The sequence below is a fragment of the Symphalangus syndactylus genome, chromosome 21, assembly GCF_028878055.3.
Source record: "Symphalangus syndactylus isolate Jambi chromosome 21, NHGRI_mSymSyn1-v2.1_pri, whole genome shotgun sequence".
Classification (NCBI taxonomy): domain Eukaryota; kingdom Metazoa; phylum Chordata; class Mammalia; order Primates; family Hylobatidae; genus Symphalangus; species Symphalangus syndactylus.
The window spans coordinates 75,759,959-75,780,306 of NC_072443.2; the positions used below are offsets into that span (position 1 = coordinate 75,759,959).

The 20,348-nt window shown below is 37.9% G+C and overlaps 1 protein-coding gene across 2 annotated transcripts in view; it reads right to left on the bottom strand.

Annotated features, from left to right (window-relative positions):
- The window catches only part of TAFA1 (TAFA chemokine like family member 1), a 542,330-nt gene extending 531,396 nt beyond the window's left edge, over positions 1-10,934 (bottom strand). The window contains exons 1-2 of one of the 2 annotated variants that reach the window (XM_055259744.1): positions 10,479-10,934; positions 8,440-8,560 (exon numbers count right to left, since the gene is read on the bottom strand). In XM_055259744.1, the coding sequence (XP_055115719.1) occupies positions 8,440-8,557 (118 nt within the window). In that variant the 5' untranslated portion in view covers positions 8,558-8,560; positions 10,479-10,934. The remainder of the gene's footprint in view (positions 1-8,439; positions 8,561-10,478) is intronic. The other variant, XM_055259746.2, reaches the window with a different exon arrangement.
- Between the last annotated feature and the right edge of the window lie 9,414 nt (positions 10,935-20,348).

Consider the following 20,348-nt stretch of genomic DNA (forward strand, 5'->3'; position numbering starts at 1 on the left):
TTTAGCTTACAGATACAATGTTATAGCCTGCTGGGTATAACTCAGTATAGGACTACACCATGGGCATATTTTTAAAGTGGGTCAAGACACATGTGCACAGAGCATCCCCTTTTGATTCCACTTCCCTCGCTTCTCTCTCTACTCTGCTTGCATAAAGATATTTGATAAAATCATTAGAAATCATAAAATGTTAGAGTTCGAGGTAGTCTTGTCTGAGGTTATGCCCTGACAGCCTGCAGGTAGGATAGAGCCATCAGTCTTGATTTGTTTGGCCCACCTGACATTTCCAAGGTAAGAAAATTACACGTCAATTTTTAGATTTCTGGCTTGCCTTGCAATATTCAGCATTTCCTAATATCTGACCCATCATTTTGTCACCTGCCTGGTCCATGATGATGCTTGCTTTGCCTACCTGTGAAATCATCCACAAAGTTTTCAAATAGTTTTAGCACAATGCTTTTTTACATAAGAAAAGGTAATTTTGAATCCTGCTACGTCAAATAGATAAAGTTAATAAACCAGTTCCTTGGGTAGTTTAAAACTTATTTGGCAGAATATACTTCACTGTTTATGGAAGACATGGATCCCCCTCTTGGAGCTACCAGGTACAACATGAAAACTGTTGAATTCCTTCCCACTCTCTCATCTGGAGCTTTGCAATTTGACAACTTAAAGGAGATCGTGAAAGTTCCATCCTCTGACTCCTACTCTGGTGCTCTTTCCTCATTACAATGTGATATTTTTTAAAAAGGCTTAATGTGATGTTTTTCTACCACTTTCTGAATTTTAAAGAATGTAAAGTTCTCACTCAGCTAAAGCTAGGTTGATCAATAAATAATTATTGAATACGTATCCAATATTAATTCAATGAGAAGTAAGACCTGCTGGACTGCTGATCCTAATGCAGTATACTGTTAATTTCAGGAACAATGAGGTGCTTTACCCCCTGCCAGTCTATTAGCTTATCTAAATCTAGGAGCTGACATTCTGTATTCACTTGAAAGTATGTGAGTCAATTGGTCCATTCTTCATCCACAAAAGTGGAAACTAAGAAAAGTCCTTTGGATGTATACAGATTCAGCTTGGATTTATTCTTGTGTGATATGAAAGCATGCCTAGAAAAGAAGGTCTAGTAACTGCATAGTAAAGGTAAATCTCGGTAATTCCATCAGTAGAAAAATGGCCACACCTGAGGATGTAGAGGTCTTCCTCCCTTGCAAACTCAGAGAACAACCTGGTTTGACTCCTTCCCTGCGTTAAAGAAAGATCTGCTTAATGAATAGGCAGATCCCTCAGCATTCCTACCCACCTTCTTGGAGAAACCCTGTGATAATATCATTTTTCTTTTCTTTTTTGGACCTTTATTATATGAAGTTGGGAAAAGAGAAAGAAATAATGGGCCAACAGAGTTCCCTAAGTGCTTTGAGGGTATTATCTTTGGGGAATTCAATCAGGTTATACAAATTTTAAACAAAATTCATCTTCTCTTTATTCCCAAAGAAAGGAAAAAGTGCTTGCCTGGTGTTACTTTCTCTCCACTACAATGGCAAAGTGACTTTTTCTCTTGACATCGAAAGATTTGGAAAGTAAAAGTCCTTTCCCAATTTGCCAAGTGAAGCCTCCTCTTCAGTCTCTCAAGACAACTCCTATAATCTTTTCTAAACTTATAGAGGGGAAAAATCCCCAAACCTGTGACTGAAAACCTTAGGGATTTAATTTTTTACTACATTTTTAAGTATAGTCTTTGAATTATTTTGAATGGAGTAGCTGTCAAAATTGAATAGAGTCAAATATCTACATAAAGATACACACATAATACATGTATGTTATACTGACAACATAATGTTTATGTCACTCTCCATTTGAGAAATCTTGAAATTATACACACACACACACACAAATGCACATACATCCATATGTACACACACAAACACTCACACACAAGTAGTAACAACTAAGGAACAGTTTAAGATTCCACCAGAACCTTCATTCCTCCTTTCCTTAGTAATTAAACAAGTATTTTCTGAGAACCTAGTATGTGTCAACTCAGTAGAAGTGAGAGATAAAAAGATGAATAACAAAGGATTCCAGAATTATCTTGGCCCATGCTTCTCAATGCATGTAATCTGAATAGGCATGGTAGATGCTATCCAAATAAAAAGTGTCTGGAAAATTTTAATTAAACACAATCAGATTTCTTACCTGCAAATCTTTCCAGAACTTTCATCTACTTACAACCACTGCAAATCTCCAGGAGGAGAACATAACAAACAGTGGACACTGTTGTCCAAGGAGTATCTTGAGAAGACAGTGTTTCATGAAGTATAATTCTGAAATGCTGGCCTAGACATTTTACTGGATTAAGACCCTTAAAAGGAAAAGGGCCTCATGATATTTTCCTACTTATTCTCCCTTCTTTTTTCTTAAACTGGAAACATGGTTCGGTATCTTTCTAATTTTACCATTGAAACTCTCTCACTAATATTTTAAGCTTTTTGATAAAAAGCAATATATGTTCATTCCAAAAATGAATCCAAAAAATAAAAAATTATAGGAAGTTAAAAGTTCAAGTCATTCTAGACCTCTCACCAGATTTAACTACCACTGTAGAAAGGATGTTTACATCCTTTTTGACATTTTTATGTAAGTGCAAATATGATTCTTTTCTCCAAAATTATTTTGAAGCAAAGTATTCTGTTCCTTGTTTTCTCCACTCAGCAATGTATCATGGGCATTTTTCCACATGGGGAGACAGACATATTCTCATCCCTTTTCATGGCTACATCAAATCCCATTGTGTGGAGGTGCTATGATTCATTTTACCAATCCCCTTTTGACGGAGATGAAACTCCTCTCCAATTTTTTGCCATTAAAACCATTGTGGCAATAACTATAGCTTAACATACATCTTTTCACATTTGTCTAATAATTTTCTTAGTAATAAGCACCTGGAAATGGAAGCATCAGGATTTGCACATTTTACATTTTGGGAGATGTTACTAAATTGTTATCAAAAATGGCATGCCAATTTATCCAGTTAATCTTTGATACTTTTGCACAAAGTTTAAAATTGAAAGAATGTTTAAAAGAGTTCAAATTGTCTTCTTAAGTAAACGTTAAGAAATTAACAATTAAAGGCTAATCTTCATTTTTGCCATTTCTAAATGTTTTTGTTTGCAGTGTAGTATAACATCTATTTTCCCCAACTAGGGGTTGAAACCATAGGCTTTAGCTCACATAAGTAAGAGTTTTTATAGCATTGTAATAATTTTCTTATAAGTTCATGGGATCAGCAGGAAATATTTACTTGCATCTCTACTTGGCCTTGATATTATAGGGTCTGATCAAATATCAATAGCTGCACCCTGACTCTGCGATGAGGTCAATATGATCAATCAGATGATCGATGGATTATCACTAAGCACCAGCTTGCACCGAATAACAACCTGTCTGCTCCAATCCTTAGGCCAATTCGCTATATTTAGCAGCTTAGCACTGGTACACATTCTTAAAGAGCCAATATGCAACCATGGTTGTTCCCACTATTTCTTTTATATTACAGTTATAAAACAACCCTTTACTGTAATGTACTCTGGTATTCTACTGCATATTCTCTGAGCAGCTTTCAATAAATATTGAATAGTAAGGTAAAAATAAGTATAAGGCATACAAAAATGCTTAATATTTTAACAAAAATATCATACTTTAAAATGGAAGGTGATGTTCAGTATGTAATAATCAAGGCATAAATGAATATATCTAACACACATAGTTTGCTTAATATAGCTTTAAATCAGGTCAAGTATAAATTACACAGACAACTCTATTCAGAGTAATCTTTTTATATATCATTTCCATACACCCCTGTCGATAAAATAGCAGTGACTCAGGAATAAATGATTCATTAGGCACTTAAAACTTCTTGTCTCATGTAATTTATCTATATAATTTAAAATTACTGAAGAATCCCAAGGATCTTTTATTGCTAAATAATTTTGAGATGATTTATATTTTACTAAATTTCAAGGACACCCCCCACCCCCGCCACACACACACACACACATTCAAAATTAAGTAACTATCAAAATTGCTGTCCTAATTCGTATATCCATAAGGGGAAAAACTCATCCTAAAACAGAAAATTACAATTAGCAAAAACCATTCAATCTTTTTTTACCTGTTACACAAAAAAACCTGGTGATTATAAAGAGTTGAGGTGTCTATTTTATAATTACCTGAAACAACTGAACACCACTTTTGAGTTTTCATTTTTTAGTGTGTCTTTTTAAAACTAAATGTCCTGTCTATAGCTTTATAATGAAAAATAAAAAAGAAGTGCAAGTATTCTTCAAGTTGTTAGGGTAATTTCCTACATCATTCCCCAAATAAAAACTTGATCCAGCCAAATATTAAATTATTGAAATTACAAATATGTTAATCTACAGCACATTTTACTCATCAGTGTAATTTTAAAATTCACTTTCATTTGATTGACTGTTTTAATCTTCCTTAACTAGTGAGTAACTGAAAATAAATGGTGCATTCCTAATACTATAAATATGAAAAATAGGAAGTAGTTAGGGACTGCAAGCGAATATATTAAAATCAGTCAGTTTTCTAGTTAACATATTCTCATTTTGTTTGTGTACAAACCCACTGTATTGAGAAGACAGATCACAAATTCACGGCCTCACAAAAACATGGTCTCGATTTCATGTTATGACAGCAGAAATTGGCCCAAGTCTCTAACCATTTCCCCTAAAGGACCCAGGCTGGCTGGTGTCATCCAGGTGAGGCAATCTGAATGAGGGGAACATCACGTCAAATTCCACTCATCTGTCAGCGTAGTGGATTATTTCTTGAGAGACAGAAATTGGCTGTTTGCTGTCTGAGTACCATCAATATTACCATGCAAGGAACAGCCAAACTGCCCGTAAGAGGCTGGGGAGCAGAGGGAGGGGATGGGGGGGAGCCATTCCTAACCAGGTGAGGAGGCAGCTGTAAAGCTTTCATTCTCTTTCCATTCAAGGCTCTGAGTGAAAGATTTGTCATTTTCCACATTTCCCAGATACTTGGTATGCACACGGAGTCTGCCTGCTCTTGCTTTATGAAAGAGGTGATTTTTCAAGCTTAGGCAAATGTGGCAGAGCTCAGGGTCTGCGGGTGTCTCATTTTTTCTGATCATGTCACTTGTTTTAACCGATTTGAGAAAATGAGATTATGTTTTTCCTTTTTGCTCATTTATCCAGCAATTTATTTATTTATTTGTTCATTTAGGGGTGGATTGTCACAGATAACTGGCCCTGATTTCTATCTTGTTTTCATACACATTTCATTAGTGTCCCTGGAGATTTAAGACCTACAAGGGAAAACGTCACAACTTTCATCCAAAAAAAAGCATATTTTTATTCTTCAAATCAAAAGATTGTATTAAAGAGCCTGACTGGAATAATCTAGAATATGGCTATGACCAAGATCTATCACTTTAATCTTTGCAGCTATTGTCAAAAACCAAGGAAAGTTGATTAAACGTATTATATAGAACTATTGGATGTTAAGTTTAATATCATTTTAATCATTCTGCATCTAGGAAGGGATATTTATAGTTTCTTCATTTCAACAATAAAGCTGAAATAGGTCTAAGATGTATTAGCACTTGGGGTCAAAATTGGCTTCAGTGCTGCAGTTTCTTGGGGTATTTGACACACACATCAACCACGCATTGGTTGATAATACACAAATTCTAAGGAAGAAAATGGAGAAAACAAACATTGAGTTTAATTTCAGCCAGAACCTAATATGTGATTCTCAGTTTTAAAATATGGTATTTTAAAATAAGCCCTATAAAGACATAAGTTTACTTATTATACATAACCCCCAACGAAAAACTCCATATATTCACTGATTAACAGAGACAACTATGTGAAAGCTTGTTACAAACAGTACTGTATCTGTTTCATGATTATATGCATAGAGTAAAATAAGACACATAGCACTAGTAGTATATTCTAGCCATGTACCACATGGTTAACAAAACAATAGCAAGAGAAAAAAAAAAAAAGAGTTGTTGCCTTGGCTATGTGGATTACTAGCTGTGTAGACAGCAAAACTTCATTGATCAAACATCCCTGGCTTGCAGGTTTACAGTCTATTAAGGGGGGACATCAGTAATTCCCGATATTTGTGAAGAACTTTACAGCTTACAAAAGACTTATTTGAAGTTATTTTTATTATATTTACACCCCACCTCACCCCCACCACCACCATATCTATAAATGGGGAATGAGAGCAGAAAGGTCAGTTGCCCAAGGTTATGTCACTAACCTTAAGTGACAGAGACTAAGGTGGCCAGCCCTGAGCCCAGCCCTGCCTTCCCCCCTCAACCACGTGCCACTCACTAGTTCTGCCATGGCCACCTCTCAGAATGGGTGTGCAGTTCAGATGGGACCAAGTATTGACATAATGAAAGTTTTCAAAAATTATATGAAGAGGCTCACACTTCCTCAAAGAAGCTATTTGGCATGGTCACTCGATGCACCAAGAGGCATTTTCCCCTCCTGGAGACACAGGCTCTGGCCGTGAATCATGCCGGTATGACTTCCAATGACAGCTATTCCCTGTGTGGCCTCAGACAAGCCACCCAAACTTTCAGAGCTTCTGTTTCCTGGGCGAAAGGGGAGAAATCACACCCACTTGCATAAGGATTAAACTGAACAATGTGAACTAATCCTAAGAGCCCTGCCTAAAACATACACGTAATAGTTGTTTTTATTGTGAATTCTTATTCTTGGGCATCACAATGAATGCAGATGTCCCGCATTGTTTATTATTTATGACCATGTAACAAATGAAAGACATTTGTGCCAGAACAGATTGTGATTAAGTGATTGGAGGTAATGTGGGAATCTCAAATTCACTTTTGTTTTCCCTCCATCTCGGCTGCTCTGAGGCTTGGGTGGCGGTTCCCGCGCCAGGCTCAGGACACAGGATGCAGAAATACAAGCGCGTCCTGAAGAGGGCGGTTTCCATGTCCACCTGCAGGGGCACCAGCGCCCCCTCGCCTTCCCGCTCAGACCAGGGCTTGGGGAAACAGAGTGGCAGGGCCCAGAAACAGCCCCCAGCCTCAGCCCTCAGCTCAAGCCAGCCCCATCCCTTCTCCCGGGGCGGCCCGAGCTCCAGCACCCAGCGGGCTTGCGCGCTCGCTGCAGCCTGGTGCAGGCGCGCGGGAGGACCCTGGGCTGCATCCGCGCTCTGACAAGCCTGCCCCCAGCAGGGAAGCTGAGCCCCAGGAGGCAGCAAGCGGGGCCCCGGAAGATATTGCTGGAGAGCTGTACAGAAGAGCCTGGGATCGGTGTCCAGGCCGGCTGAGGAGCCAGGGAAAGGCGAGGGCGTAGACGCTGGAACGCGCAGCCCGAGGAAGCTCGACGGATGGGGGGAGGAGGCCATTGATGGGATTTGGAGAGGCGGGTGGAGGGCTGGGAGCACTTCAGAACTGAGCATCAGAAACTTGGGCGCGCAACTGGTCCCCAGAGCCCGAACTTGACCGTCGCGAGAGAGGAAGGGAGGGGAAGGAGGGAGGTGGGGTGGAGGGTGAAGGCGGGGTGGGTAGTAGAAGGATGCGAAGGCTGATGTTGAACAGAAAATGGAAGGAAATTTTTCCAAGAACCAGGGAAGGTAAGGACAATCGAGCTGGGAGGGACTGTAATGAGAAAGCTGGAGAGGCAAAGAAGGAGAGCAAAATCCAGATTGAAGAGCGAGGCCATGGAAGGGTGAGAAATATACTTTGAACATTAACAGGAAGAAAGCAAAATACGTCCGGAACTAAAAATTCAATATAGGAAAAACAAAACAAAACAAAACAAAAATCAGGTGAGAGGGACTTCGTCCCTGAAACTGCCAAAAGAGAGGGAAAGATGCCACTGAGCATACCGGAAGAACAGAAAGTGAAGGAAGGGAGAAAGGAAAGAAGGCACATTAAACCAGACAAGAAATAGTAAGTTACTTTTAAATTTCTTTTTCATTGACAACTTGCTTCCAAAGTTAGTTTGGGGACTATGCCCCCACAAAATTCTTAGCCACATATAGACCAAGATTATAGTAGGTAAAATCCTCAAGTCTTGAAAGTTATTCCACCTTTTGCAGAATATTCTGCTATTGACCAAAGCATCCAAAAACAGATGACTTCTACTTTTCAAGGTGTGTAGAAGCAGGTGGGGTGACACTTAGAAAAACCCACATTTTCTGAGAAATTAATAGAAATACCTCCAAGACATTTTGGCACACTCCCCTTCCCCCAAAGCATCCAGCCAACAATATGTCTTGGAATTCAAAGGCAAGCTGCCCACACTATAGCACTTTATGTCACTTGCATTCAACCATCTGTCAAGGAAATAGTGGTAAGACTGGAGGAGGCTGCAGGGGAGCCAGCTCCTGACTTACCTGGTCTGTGCAGGTGATGCTGCTGGAAAGTGTGCTGAAGGGATCCATGGCAGAGTAGCATTGCACAAGCACTTATCCACAAATACAGGACCCAGGACATCGCAGAGACCATTGCCATTCTCTAAAGAGAACATTCGACAGGAAAGGTTACCCCCGGCTTCAAGCCCCCAGCTCAGTCAGCCCCACTGATGAGGGAAGGGAGGTCTCAGACGTCATGTTCCTTTGCTACTTCTCTGGCTAGAACTAATGATCCAGCAGAGGTCATGCCATGAAGTGGGATTGAGGGAAAGCCCTTTTCAGATGATCATACATTCATTTTTTTCTTAATTCTGCAAAACAAAACTCCAAGGATTGCCAAAATGCAAAAATAAAGTTTTAGACTATCAGTTAGTCAGTTTAAAACAATGCATGCTGACTAAAAATCCTATTTTACACAACGATCTTTAAACTCTAGTTATCCCAGGCACTGAAAAGCTGCAGACTCCTCCTGTTCATTCTAACTTCATTGCAAGTCTGACATAAGCCTGGAAGGAAAGAGTGGGTTCTTTTTTTTTTTTTAATTCTACAGTCATGAATTTTTAATTGCAATGCTGTCTTCTAAACTAAGTAATCATTTCTCAGAGGCATGTTGTAATCTCCTGATAGAACCGATCCTTTTGACTGGACCTAAGAATCAGAAGGGATTGTGTTTAGCCAGAATGAGTTTCAGATGCAACACCTATGCTTCTATCCTAGAGCAAGCCATAATTTGCAATATTGCTCAGCCTCCTAAGATTCCATTGTAGCTTTTGTTGTATATCATTGATGAATATGCATATACAGGTGACATATGTATTTATGGATGAATATGTACCTTTTCTCGGGTGCTGAAACTTTGACAGTCTTATCTGCACCTATGAGGATCTTAGGAACCACAAAGGCTCAACTGCGCTATATATTGTCCAATTTCTCAAACAACAACTTATGCTGCATTTCATATTGCCAAATTAATCAAACTTGAAGCACCGTCCTTACTCAGCCAGTGATAGGGAAGCATTTTCTACACAAGAATCCAGTTAACTGTATGCTTTTCTGTTCAGCAGAGAGGGCTTTAGAAGAAGATTTCTTTCTTTCTTTTCCTTTTCACTGCCAAATCATACCCTTCAAAAATCTCAACTATAGGTTGAAAACGTGCTAGTAACCTCCCAGCCTGGCTTATTCACAAAAATTGATTCTTTATTAAAAACTGATGTTCAAAAAACAAAAATATACATCATATATATGCACATAATGCAGGCTAATTTGTGGATTTTAGCAGAGAGATACAGTCTTGGAAGGATTTTAGGACTATAATAGACAAATGGTGACAACTATAATTAAGTGCAAAGCAGGAAAACATTATTTTCAACAGCTTGGTGCTATTCATGCCTAAGTCTGTGATTCAGATGGAGCATTCACTTTCTAATTAGTTTCACTGCCCACTGTTTACTTTTGTATACAACATACTTTGCCTATTGTTTTCAGAACTATCGGGATAACATACATGCATTCTCTTCAGCGGAAATAAATAGCAACACCCCTCCTGTGAAACCTAAAATGAATGTATTTGGGGACTTTTTCAGAATACCCTGCAAATTACAGAAAGACAAAACAGAGGCGACTGTGGATGTATTTACTGCTTGTGAATTGCAGTTAAAATGTACTGGAAATTCATCTAAACTTGAAAAAATAATCCTGCCACAGCCAAAACTTAATAGTTTTTCAATGACTGCTTTCTCTTTCTCATTTCTTCACCCACATAGATCCTACCACTCAAAAGGATTACTGTGACTTTATGCTTGCAATATATATTTTTTTAATTTAACTTTTTTAAATTCTCAGCATTACTTCCAAGCCTCCTGCATGTCACTCTCACTGCTTGCTCCTTTAGCAAGGGTTGTCTCAATGGTATTAAGTGTCTTCCCCAAATAAAGCATTCAGCCTTGCACAGTTATCTAGATATGCCTGGATATGTTTCAGATCTGCTTTCTGAATCTTAAACCCTTTAAGATGCTTCTTACCTGAAAAATCCAGCCAAGAGCAGAGTACTCTATTAGTGTTCATTGGAAAGATCTAACACTTTTTAAAATCCATCTGTGCCACAATTTAAAATTTTTTTTCAAAGAGCTTCCCAACAATCTTCTTTATCAGGATTAAAAAAAAAAAAAATGTTACTCTCTTCCGATCCTATTTCCACAGTAAAAAAAAGACGTCGGGTTCATTCAGACTGTATTGTCAGAAAAGGAGCCAAGGTTTGAGGGGTGGAAACCTTGTCATTTTCACCTTTAAATCATTTCCTGGCGTCACCTCTCCCTGACGAGACCTTTGAAGTGATGGGGAGATAATGTGCAGTTTCCTGAGGAGAATCAGTTTATAGTTGCCGATGGACCATCCCCACTCCAGTGCATTCGGGGCAGAGTAAGGCAGCAAAATGTAGGAGCAGGGCTGCTATACGGAGCTGTAAGTAGCAGTAGTCTGTTTCAATACATCCCTCTGCTCTAAAGTATCACATGTCTTAAAGTGACATTACCCTCTATTACAGCTACAGTGAATTGTAATATCTGCCCACTAACTCTTCAACAACTCAAGCAGCGCTTTAACATTATATTGCCTGATTTATTACGTTAGAGGTCCTACTGATACCATTGATTTAACAAAAGAGTAAAGAGGGAAGGAGAAACAAGAAAAAAGCATTCTGCAAAATACTGATAGTATTAGTGGGAGTTAGACTTCTAACAGTAAATGGGAAGGTGAAATATAAGCCATTTCTTACCTCTTAATGTTCTTTTTACCAGGAAGTTAACCACAAATAGTGTCAGATTTATACTAATTTAAGTCTGCTGGCTGTTTCAGCAGTTAAATAGGAGACTAGAATTTACCTGGAATAGGACATAGATGCGTATATGCATAAGTCCAATAAAAACCTTCTGAACTTTTTGAACATGTTTAATAAACAAAAATATGTTATTTTCAGCACCAAATGAAGAAATATGCTCACAGCTCTTTTTAAAAATTTTTTCCTCTCCTTCAAATAACATTCTGGGGTGGCGAGGGAAAACACTCAGAAGTTCAACATCTTATTTCTCGTACTATGGTTTGAACCCTTTCTTCTTCAGAAATACAGTGTAATTTTGCCTAAACTTCAATGATGAATACAAGGTGACCTAGTTTTCATTTATAGATTGCACTGGTAATAATTCTCTGAAATACCCTCAGTTATTTCACAAATCACTTATAAAGCACCTACTATGTGTTAGGTGCCTGGGAACAAAGCAGAAAACATGATTAATGAGATCCCCACTGTTATAGATCATACTGTCTAGTCTTTTATGGTGTTTTCAAAATCAAGGTAGTTCTCATAATATTCTTTCCTTGGAAACATTTTGAAATTCCCTAGAATACTCTCTTGCCTTTCAGAGGCACAATAAAGAAGGTCCAATGCTGCTGCACATCTCTGCAAGTGATCCTGTTTTCTCACGTTACACACAGTGAGAGAGTGAGGGATCCTTCAGACTCGTCAATCTTGCCAATTGGTCTTTCACATAGCACAAAACACACATAACAGCTCTTTGTAACATAACAACTGTTCACTAAATCTTACCTCTAAACAGATTTCTAAGTAATAGTAAATATTAATCTCACAGTTAAAAATTAGTTAAAAATGTCAAAGTTCTAGTTGGTATTGCATGTTTCACATCTGTGCCTCATTATTGTTGTTCATGAGTATGTACAGAAGGTTTACACTGACTGTACAGCATCAAGATAAAAAAATAATAACAGCAGTGGCAGCACGTAATGTTTATCAAACCTTCACCAGATGCTAGCACATTCTATAGTATGTCTTGTAAAGTCTAATTTAATTCTTTTTACCAACCCCATAAGATAAGTATTATTATCATTATCTCTGTTTCACAGATGGGGAATGTGAGAGGAGACAGGAAGGTTAAAGAACGTGCGCAAGGTTATATGGTAGTAAAAGACAGTGCAGATTTCAAGTCCAAATGATTTGGCTCAAGAGTACATTTCTTAAACACTGGGATAAAATATTTAATGGAAAAAAAAATCCAAAAAAATAGCTATTATATTTTCTTATTTCTTTAACATTAAGATAGTCTCAAAAATGATTATTTATTCTTTCTAGAGGTACATATTAACCAGGCATTTGAAATATAGAAGTACACAAGGTAGCTTTTGCCCCATGATTGTTGTTGGTTGTGGTTTTGCTATGCTAATGAATTAAAATTAAAAGGAAGTTCACCTTTGCTAATAAAGGCTAACATTTTGAAAACCTGTAACCATTATGTTTTTCATTTCTAGAGATTAAAATAAGGGTCAAGATAGTTACTTCCATAATTCAATTTAATCCACCACCTAATGGATTACGTTCAAGGCATTCAGACAGGCATTGCTGAAAATTAAGAAAAAAATACTGGAATAAAGACTTGCCTTAAGTATCATTCTAAATGCATGTAATGAAGCAAGAATATTAACATCATTCTATTTTTTTCTTCCAAATACCTTGCAGTCCATTGCATTGCAGCCAATGATCATTTGTCCTAATAATGTAAGCATCAACATATATTGATCTTTGAGGCCATTTAGTGTATTCTCCCAACTCAAAGCAAAACTACTCTCACATTTTTCAGAAAATTCAGCCTTTCCACCTTCTGACCATGGTAGGATTGCACTTACTGATCCCTTTAGGGTTGGGTATGCCATAAGGTTCAGCCAATGAGGTGCCATTAGAACTGATGTCATTTCCCCAAGTAATAGAGCATTTAATTGCTGAAGTGACACGCTCAGATCTCTTCTTGCCTTTGAAGCAGGGACAAGCTGCACTATCAGCCTGAGTGCTTGAGCACAGGCCTCCTCTTCCCCTACCAATCCTTGATGGATCTACCTAATGAATAAATAGTTTTTTGTTTAAGCAATTGCAACTTAGGAGGTGTTTGTTATTGTAGCATCATCTAGTCTATACTGACTGATGAAAACTTTATCTTGTAATTCACTTGTTAATTGAATTTTTATGTTCCATGCACTGCACTAGGTCATGAGGAGAGCATTATACACATCAATAATCACAACTATGTCTTAAAATTACAAAGTATTCACAAGGTAAATGCCAAACAAACAAAAGCAGCAACCAAAAAAAAAAAAAACACAACAAAATAAAACCCAATTACTGCTTAAGAAAGAATAAAAATCCTCAGTAGCAACAGGGAATGCACACAGTTGGAAAGAGAGGCTAAATCATTTTCTATCAAACTGGCAATATTCAGTACTATAATTTGAACCTGGATCCGTAAGGCAGAATTTTCAGTAACTGTAAGAAAAAGAAAATGGGGGACAAGATTTTTCTTAGGCTGGAAAAAAAGATAACCTTCATGCAGGAGTCTTATTTTTCACCTCCAGCAGCCTATCTCTACAATTACTTTACCAACTATAATTCCTCATTGCTTATCTTGTCTGTCTTCCAGGCAGAAGAAAAAGAAAGAATAAGGTCATTTCTTTTGTTCTTACACTTCTCATTTCTTTATTCTTTATTCTCCTTTTAGGACAGAGTGAAAGTTGAAATCCCACTAGCTTCACCTCCTTTTCTCTAACCAAAGCAATACATGTATATTTTTATAGCAACAAAGCAGTCTCTTTTTTTTGCAAGGATATGAACATATATCAGAAGCACATAAAGGTCACGAAAATGATTGCTTTGGCAATAACAAAAACAATAATATGTTTTTTTGGTTTATAAAACTTTCAAATCCATAGCTGATTTAAGATCAGATCCCCCAAAGCTACTCAATTCCAATGGCCATTCAACAACGCAATAGTTTGAGCCAGAAATGAAGAAGACTCTTCTGGCCATGTCCCTCCCCAGAAACTTCTGCATCCAATCAGTCACTACGACCTATTAATTCTACTTCCTGTTTATGCCTCAAATCCATCCACTTTCTCCCTCTCCATTCAACTACCCTCATCCAGGCTACCATCATCTTTTACCTGAACTATAGCAAGTGTACTTGTCTTGGAGTATGTACCTGCCACCTGTGTCTCCCCGACTCTGCATCTTGAGGGAGCATATTTAAGACACGTGGTGATTATGTCATTCCTGTTACTTAAAAACCTTTCAATGGTTTCCCATTGCATTTAAAATAAAGTCCAAATCTTATGTCCATGGTTGACAAGGCTCTGCCTGAACTGACCCACCTACTTCTCTAGCCTCAGCTCTTACAAACGTTCTAATTCTTGGCTTCTACTAGACTCTTCTCTTGGATTCTTGAATAGGATGGAGAAACTTTCTTTCCAAAGCCTTCTCTAGTACTCCAGACAAGATCAGGTCGTTGTGCTATGTCCCCTTATATCCCTTGTGACAGCACCTCTAGAATCTTAAATACCAGCATTAATAGCTATTTCTGGAATTATTTGTTTAATGCCTGCTTTATCTCCTTACAAGAATCACCATGAGGGCAAGGAGGACAAGCATATTGGTCACTGCTGCATCTTCAGAGTCTAACATACTGCCTGGCATATAGTAGACAATAAAATGCTTGAATGAATAAATGAATAATAATAAATGAATCAAAAATAAAATACTAATTCACCATCAGGATGGCATGCATAATGAGGTGACTTTACAGAAAAAAGTAGCTTTGACCAGGCATGGTGGCTCACGCCCATAATCCCAGCACTTCGGGAGGCCGAGGCGGGCAGATGGCCTGAGGTCAGGAGTTCAAGACAAGCCTGGAAAACATGATGAAACCCCGTCTCTACTAAAAATATGAAAATTAGCCAGGTATGGTGGCAGGTGCCTGTAATCCCAGCTACTCAGGGGGCTGAAACAGGAGAATTGCTTGAACCCCGGAGGCAGAGGTTGTAGTGAGCCGAGATCACCATTGCACTCCAGCCTGAGTGATGAGAAACTCGATCTCAAAAAAAAAAGAAAGAAAAGAAAGAACTAAGTAGATTTTGTGACCCTCTCCATAGCCTTTGCCAGTTTTTTGGTTTTTTTTTTTTTTTGGTAGGCAATAAATTCATGTATGAAGTGGTGACCCATATTCAGGGTGACCACCCTGTCATGTGTTAGCCTATTGCAATGACACTAAGTAAAGGAAACTGGCCTGTACATCAGTGCCTACTTGCCACTAAATTTGTGTTGGATTTTTTTTGCTAGGAGAAAAAAAAATGAAACTGTCCTGAATTTTCCACCTTGGTTCTCAGTGTTTGATATCCAATATGATCCGATGGTAGATCTCACAGCTGATCCCAGGAGAATAAAAAAAGTCTACAGATGTTAAAAGTCAAAAGAAAGCACTTAAAATTTCAGTATATTGGACCTAGAAGAGACCCCCAAAATCTCCTAGTCTAGCCTCTTACTTTTAGAAGAAAGATGAAGACCTGAGAAAGGGGAAGTGGCTTACTCAAAGGAACATGGTAAATTAACTAGCATAGATGATGTTAGAACACAACTTTCCCAATCTAATGTTGCTCTTTTGTGTGCTTCCCCTCCCTCCAACATAGACACACACATACACACACACACACACATACACACACACACATACACAGAGAGAGCGGCATAGAGAGAATGAGAGAGAGCACTATTCAGTAGACCTTTCTGCAACGTGGAAGATGTTCTCTATTTCTGCTGGCTAATATGGTAGCCACTACTGACATGTAGCTATTAAGCATTTGAAATGTCACAAGTGCAACCAAGAAACTGAATTTTTAATTCTATTTAATTTTAACTATTTTAAATTTAAATAGCCACATTTGGTTGATAGCTACTGTATTGGATAGCACAGTTCTAGAATACACCAGCCAGGTCAAGGAAAATCAAACCTGTGATTTTGAATAATTTTTAGTAAGCTAGAAGAAAGATATTTAATTACCTGATAGTAACCTTCCAGGATGAGAACAGCATAGAAAGAAAGAAGTAGGATGTGTTTGGTTACAATTAACAGAAAAACAAACATGCACACACAAAATTCAAACTGGAGTAAATAATAAAGAAGATGTACAGTTTCCTATGGGTTGATAGCCCACAGGTGGCATTCACTTGCAGGTGGGTTTGATCAGCAATTCCACTAACCCATCAAAGAACTAGCTCATTTCCAACTCTCTCTGCCTTCCAGGATTTCTATTCATTGTAAGGCAGGTGTCTCCTCATGGCTGAAACATGGCTGCCAATGGCTGCCTGGGCTACATGCTTCCTCATCCACATAGGAACAAGAGAAAGGATTGTTTTGGGTTTTTCTCACATGAGCAAGGATTATTTATTCCTAGCTTCCTCCAGCAAACTACTTGTCATGCCTCATTAGTTTAACTTGTGTCACTTGCCCCTCCTTAAGCCAGTGACCTTGACCAGGGGGACAGATCACATTGTCGGGCTTAGAACTACAGTACATGCCACATCCCTAACTCAGGAGAGCATCCCCCAAAAGAGATGCATGCAGTGGGGGAGGGTGACACTTAAAGGAGAATTAGGATAATAATGGGAAAAGGAAAATGAATACCGAAGGCATAATTATAATGTTGACTAAGGCTAGTAAAGCTTTCATATGTACTTTTAGGACTAAAGGACTTTGATATGTTTTATAATTTCTTCCTACTTATAAAATAATGTATTCATATGTTAAAAGGTAGATAACTCAAGATCTAAACTACAAATTTTAAAAGTCATCTATAATCTATCATACAAATGTTACCAGTATTCACATTTAAGTGTACATACTTCTAACACTTTTTCTAACATGCCTATTTGGTGCTGTTGTTTCTTTAAAAAATTGTAATTTAATATATGGTTTTTTTGTTTAATATATGTTTTTTATGTTTTATGGTTTTTCATTGTATTTTTTATATTTTATTATTTTTTCCTCAAAATATCACATTTCTCATGTCAGTCCTCTAATGGTGCTCTTAATCCACTTAACCAATCTAAAGTACTGTACTTTTGTTTCTTGAAATATTCAACATCCATTCACTGCTTGTTAAGTGTGGTTGATTTTACTTTTGTGGTAGTAAATTTTTTAGTACATGAAACAAAAAATTAAAAACAGGAATGCCTTTCTTTTTCTATAGGATCCTACATAGTGTCAGTGGTTAACTACAAAAAAAAGTAATCATACATATATCTTATTTTCTTGGTGTGGGCTTAAGTCCTATTAACTTTTCTTGACTTCCTAGGTTTATATCTGATTTGCCTTTAAGTAAATTTCTGAAGAATAGAAGTCTTTGTCTTACTGTTAATATAGCTGATTATTCTCTTTTATCTGGCTTGAGTTTTTAATTATATGAACTAGACAATTTCCAGAAATAGTAGAAAAACACAGGAAAATAGAAATATATATATATTTTAATCTATATCTCTTTGGGTCTTCCTCCTTTTATTTATTTATTTTTTAATGTAGTCAGAGAGGCAATCTAACAGCAGGAATGAGATAATGAACTCTGGAGTCAAACTGCTTGAGTCTATTTCAGCTCTACCTCTTACTAGCTGTTGGATTCTATGTAACTTCACCTAAGTTGCCTCACTGATACCTGCTTCAAAAGATCATTGATAGATGCATATCGGTGTATCTGGTATACTATAAATCTCCATAAAGTTTTAAAATTAAATTTGATTTATTTGGTGTAATTAAGATTTTGCTCAGAATTGTAAGATGTTTTCTCACTTCTCTATACCTTTGAATGTGGAATTCTATTGAAACATTCTTTCTATTTGAAAAATCCTTGCTCTATCTTTTATTTCTACCTACCATTTCCCTTCCCCTTCCTTTTTTCTAACTTAGCTTGCTTTTCCACATTAGGTTCTTGATGTCATTCTCTATGGAGTTTCTCTTGGCCTCCCAAGACTAAGTTAGAGACCCCTCCTCTACACTCCCATAGATTCTGTCAACTGCACTTGCTGTAGCATCTATTGTTCTGTGCCATATTTCTCTATTATCGTCTCTCCCCTAGACTATCTTTTATATCCATATAATTAGGCAAAGCAGCATAGTGCCTTTCAGCTCCTCAAACATATTATACCATTCTTTTTTTTTTTGAGGTGGAGTTTTGCTCTGTTGCCCAGGCTGAAGTGCAGTGACCTCGGCTCACTGCAACCTCTGCCTCCCAAGTTCGGGGAATTCTCCTCCATAAGCCTCCTGAATAGCTGGGATTATAGGCACAGACCACCACACCAGGCTAATTTTTGTATTTTTAGTAGAGATGGGGTTTCGTCATGTTGGCCAGGCTGGTCTCTAACTCCTGGCCTCAAGTGATCTGCCCACCTTGGCTTCCCAAAGTGCTGGGATTGCAGGCATGACTCACCACACCCAGCCATATTATACCATTCTTGACTCAAAGCTTTTGCACATTCTGTTCTCTCTTTCAGAAACATTTTTCCATTTTATTATTTTCCCAAATAGCCCTTTCTTTATTCCCCCTGATTTCAGGGATACTTTCTCTGACCGTATCACTCCTTTCTTGAAAATATGAAATTATCTCCCAATGCACAGAATACAATGTCTGATTTTTAAAAAACTAGGTCCAGCATGAACTGATATCCACCGCTATTTCCAACTTAATATTATTCCACTTTTCCCTAAACATCTGCACATGCACCATGCTCCAGTCACTCTGGTCTTTTCTCACTAATTCATTTCGGCAGTCAATCATTTACCAAGGACTCACTCAACAAATGAGGTACGGAGACTAGAACTCAATTACTGGTGAAGAAGATAATCATTTCCCTGCTTCATACACTCCAAACCCTTTCCAGATTTAAGGTCTTTAATGTGCTATAAGCTCCTGTTTTATTTATCACTGTTCACTCACCATCTGGCAATGTACCTGGCACATAGTAGGTGCCTAATCAATATTTATAGAACATATGAATACATGAATGTGTGAATGAATGAATACACAGTCACTTCTCATTTATTCATGTTTTAGGTGTTTTATGAATTTGCAGCAAGATTCTAAGCAAGCGGTTGGCAGTGGGCTGAGCAGGGAGGAGGCTGGGAAGAATTTCAGATGATGTGTCTGTATGTGTATGGGTGTTTGTGTGGGAATCTGAGTCTGAGAGTGCCTAAATGTGCATCTCCAACCTCATCCTAGTGCCAGAGGAAAATGCTTTTTGCATCACTTCTTCTTTTCTCCACCCCTTTGTCCCCTTCTTCTAACACACCCTATTGACAGTACGCCTTCCCTACTCTTGGTTTCCACCCTCACATTCAGGTTTTTGTCATAGTGTAATGGAGAACATGTGGTATCTCTGGGAGTCCCAGCTCAGGGAGAAGAATCTAACAGTTACAAGTTTAGAGTAGAGAAAAGAGAATTATAAAAGGGAGTTCAAGGGAAGAGGGGATGAGAACACACCTAGCATGCTCATGTTTGGAGTCCCTAAGCCAGAAATCCTCAATCTTGGCAGTAAGTTACAATAATCTGTAGAGTTTTTAAAACTCTAAATGCCCAGGCCCCCACCCAGATCAATCAAATCAGGAACTCTGGAGATGGGACTCAAGCAATAGCATTTTTCAAAGCTCCCTAAGTGGTTCCAATTTGCAGCCAAGTTTGAAAACCACTGCATTAAAACAAAAATGTACAGCAGAAGGCCTCTGGCCACCATGGCAACCCCCAAAATACCTGCCATTTCTTGTTATTTAGTTGTCAACTGAGAGATCTGTGTTTAACAGATTTAAGGTTAGCTCAAGGTAGGCATCTTTATTGAATGCTTACTTTGTGCTTGATACAATAATAGCTACCATATAAAACCTCTATTTCATTAGTTTTTTTTCTAGTTCGTATTTAACTGTGTAGATCATATGAAACTTAAGTGTTCAAAGCCATGTTTGGTAGATTTCATGGTTGCTTCCATTACTTATGATCCTTCTTGATTTTCACTTATGTAACCA